General features: G+C 34.1%; 1 protein-coding gene across 2 annotated transcripts; it reads left to right on the forward strand.

Annotated features, from left to right (window-relative positions):
• Positions 1 to 863: 863 nt before the first annotated feature.
• On the forward strand, positions 864 to 2,438 carry LOC128691525 (neuropeptide-like protein 31). 2 transcript variants are annotated; one of them, XM_070081981.1, is made up of 5 exons: positions 864 to 1,196; positions 1,387 to 1,507; positions 1,763 to 1,786; positions 2,113 to 2,169; positions 2,302 to 2,438. In XM_070081981.1, exons 1-5 carry the CDS (start codon positions 1,059 to 1,061, stop codon positions 2,313 to 2,315), a joined length of 354 nt encoding a protein of 117 aa, XP_069938082.1. In that variant the 5' UTR covers positions 864 to 1,058; the 3' UTR covers positions 2,316 to 2,438. The 2 variants fall into 2 exon arrangements, with proteins under 2 accessions (XP_069938082.1, XP_069938083.1); XM_070081982.1 differs by lacking the exon at positions 1,763 to 1,786.
• Positions 2,439 to 3,325: the final 887 nt, after the last annotated feature.

Raw genomic sequence — 3,325 nt, forward strand, 5'->3', positions numbered from 1 at the left:
ATGATTAACGAAATACTATAGTGATAAAATTTAATTTTTTATATAAACTTAAAAATAAATATTCACCACAAAATTGTTTTCATATTTATTTCAGTCTGTTATTTCATGAAGTCTTTGTTTTTATTAACCTCTGAGTTATATACTCACTTTCGATATTTAGTTATTTACTCACACTAATCTTTTTACAAATATGTTGTTTGGTTTGATAGGCATTTAGATGTCTGAGTGTGAGTTTTAGCATGTAAAACTATAGTATCTGAGCATACCACATGACTGCCAGAGTTTGTAAGCTGAATCACCACTTGTATCTTCCCTGACACATTGTATTTTGGCTTCAAGAAGAATCTGATCAATTTTAATTTGGAAAGTGGATGATAAACTTTGTTTAAACTGTTTGGCAAATCATGCCTCGGGCGGGGTTAGAACCCGCGATCAGAGAGTCTTAAAACTCTAGACTGGCGCGCTAGCGACTGGTGACTGGTATGGTTTGTTTGCAATCGTGTCATTACGATTTCGTGAGTCATGTTAACTGTTAAGCCATAATGAATGCCAGAATTTGAATTTAGTATTGCCGCTTCGAACGTAACTTTGAAAAAATACAAACCCATATTTAAAAAAAAATAAAACAGGAAATATGAGTTATATATTATATATTTATTTCATTATTTACACCATTTTCCTGTGTCGCAATGCACTCCACTTGTTCAAAATACAAAATAATAAATAAATTAGTCCTTGCCTAGATCATCACCTTGCATTCATGATCATACATTGTATATTCTTGAACAACCTCTAGTGATCAGATATACTGCTGAATAATACTTACGTGGAAAGCTTTGTTATATCTCATGTATTACGCTTCAGTATACAGTCATCTCTTCTAGTTCCCCAACAGCAACCCAACTTTCCCTCCTCCATTACCACCTCCTATTCAACCTTGTGCTCCTCTCACCAATATTTTGGTCAATACACATTTGCATTTTCCCCTCACCCTCCCTTTCTTCCCACAACCCTTCTACTGTACTCACAGTTCCCTGTTACTCATATCACAGTTAAATATGGTGACTCAATCTGTTTGTGACTGTGACCTTATTCAGTTGTTTTCCCTGAGTAATTTACTTGGACAGCTGAGTATAAATAACCCAGAAGCTGAGGACGGTGGTCAGTTGTCTCAGAGCACTTCGTCAGTCAACATGGTAATTAAACCGTCTTCCTCTGACATTTATATAACTCTAGTCATATATTATCAAGAATTATATACAATGCTAATGCCAAATACAAATTGTATATATATATATATATATATATATATATATATATATATATATATATATATATATATATATATATATATATATATATAATATGTTAATTTCTTGTCTTCAGATTGGTAAAGTTTGCACCCTGATTGTTATGTGTGTGATGATTGTGATGGCCAGCGCCGGCAGGTTTGGTGGAGGCTACAGTGGTGGTCGTGGTGGTTTTGGTGGAGGTGGCTTCGGTGGAGGTATGAAAGTAACAATCGAATATTTAGAATGGAAAATTTAATATTACTGCACAGATTATTATATATTATTAGTACCAGTAACGTCTTTCTCACTAACACGAATTCAGTCAATTGATCATTCGAGAAAATGACAATGAAATTAGTTTTAATTGTTAAAACGCAAATAAAATTATTTTTGAGTATAATAGATCCATAACACTGTACAACATACATATATTTATGAAAGAAATTGCCAATTCTTTTTCTATTTGACAGGAGGAGGAGGTTTTGGTGGTTACGGTAAGTTTTGTATTTTTGTATTTTTGGCCGTAAGATCGATGGCATGAATGAGGACGGAAAATATTAGGTGTGGAAAGAGTTGACAAAAAAAAAATTGTGAGTACACTGTAACAGACAAGAAAGATTAGGTTGCTTGACTGTTTTGAATGGGTTATAAGAGTTTTGTCACATTTTATTAAAAAAATATAACTTTAATTAATATTTAAATAAGTTAAATTCCTCTATAAATCAGATAAATTGCACTTTGCTTTTGAAAAGAAAATAGTATGAATATCGCATTCCGTATTGTAAGCCGAATATTTTCAAAGTTATATAACCCTCCACAGGAGGTAGCGGAGGCTTCGGTGGTGGATTTGGAGGTGGATCTGGACGCAGATATGGTGGTGAGTATATTTGTTTATGTTCTTATTAAGTAAAAAAATACAATATCCCTAAAAAAATAAAAGTCAACAATTTAATTTGGTTAAGAGTTAATTATCTTACCATAAAGCTGACTCTAAACTTTTTCTCTACAGGATACGGCAAATAAACAAGAGTCTTCGCTTAATCAGCAATCAATAAGAATATTTTCCAAATTCTTTCTCCAACAATACAATGTAATTAAGAACATTTATTGTGTTGAACTTTAAATACTATGAAATAAAATTTATTCCCTGCATTACATATTTGTTTCACCCTGCAAATATACCTGTCTCCAAACTTAATATGTAATAAATCTGCAAGCAGCAGCAGCTGCTAATTAGGAAAAAAGGTTTATTATATCTAGTTTTATCAAGCAAAAATGGTTATAACTATGACCATAATTTTTAAAGGGGTGGACCGGTAAGGCAGCGGAAGGCTGGTTTACCGGTCCAATTGCTCCTTGTACATAATATTTTTGTAACAAAAATTATGGAGAATCATTCGTAATATATCGAAGTTGAATGATATTCCAAGACAAGTTTTCTTAATACACAAACATCAGCACTAAAGTTAATGCTTTTTCAGAACTCCAATAAAATTTAATGCCTGATTATAATATTTATTTTATTAACACATCGGCCGTGTCCCACCAAGGTAAGGTGACCCGTAAAGGAAAAACACTTTCATCATCATTCACTCCATCACTGTCTTGCCAGAGGCGTGCTTAAACTACAGTTACAAAACTGCAACAATAACACCCCTCCTGTAGAGTAAAGGCACTTTACTTCGCATCTCCAGGACTCAAGTCCGGCCTGCCGGTTTTCCTGAGTCCCTTCATAAATGTTACTTTTCTCACACTCCAGCTGCATGTCAAGTCAAGAAACATTTGTCTCTACTCGTTCCAGTCTAATGCGCTCACACACGCTTGCTAGAAGTGCAGGCCCCTGGCACACAAAACCTCCTTTATCCCTCTCTTCAGATTTATACCTTCTCCAAGTCATTCTATTTCGTTCCACCCTTTCTAAATATCCAAACCACCTCAACAACCCTTCCTTAGCCCTCCCTCTGGATAATACTTTTAGTAACCCAGTACCTCCTAATTTCCAAACTATGGATTCTCTGCATTATATTCACAAT

This window comes from Cherax quadricarinatus, unplaced genomic scaffold (genome assembly GCF_038502225.1).
Source record: "Cherax quadricarinatus isolate ZL_2023a unplaced genomic scaffold, ASM3850222v1 Contig5650, whole genome shotgun sequence".
In the NCBI taxonomy this organism is placed as follows: Eukaryota; Metazoa; Arthropoda; class Malacostraca; order Decapoda; family Parastacidae; genus Cherax; species Cherax quadricarinatus.

Excerpts from the sequence above, each read along its gene's own strand:
- LOC128691525 (XM_070081981.1), top strand. The coding sequence starts at position 1,059 with ATGGTGACTCAATCTGTTTGTGACTGTGACCTTATTCAGTTGTTTTCC. Across the intron at positions 1,197-1,386 it reads GCACTTCGTCAGTCAACATG|ATTGGTAAAGTTTGCACCCT; the intron begins GTAATTAAACCG and ends TCTTGTCTTCAG. Across the intron at positions 1,508-1,762 it reads TGGAGGTGGCTTCGGTGGAG|GAGGAGGAGGTTTTGGTGGT; the intron begins GTATGAAAGTAA and ends TCTATTTGACAG.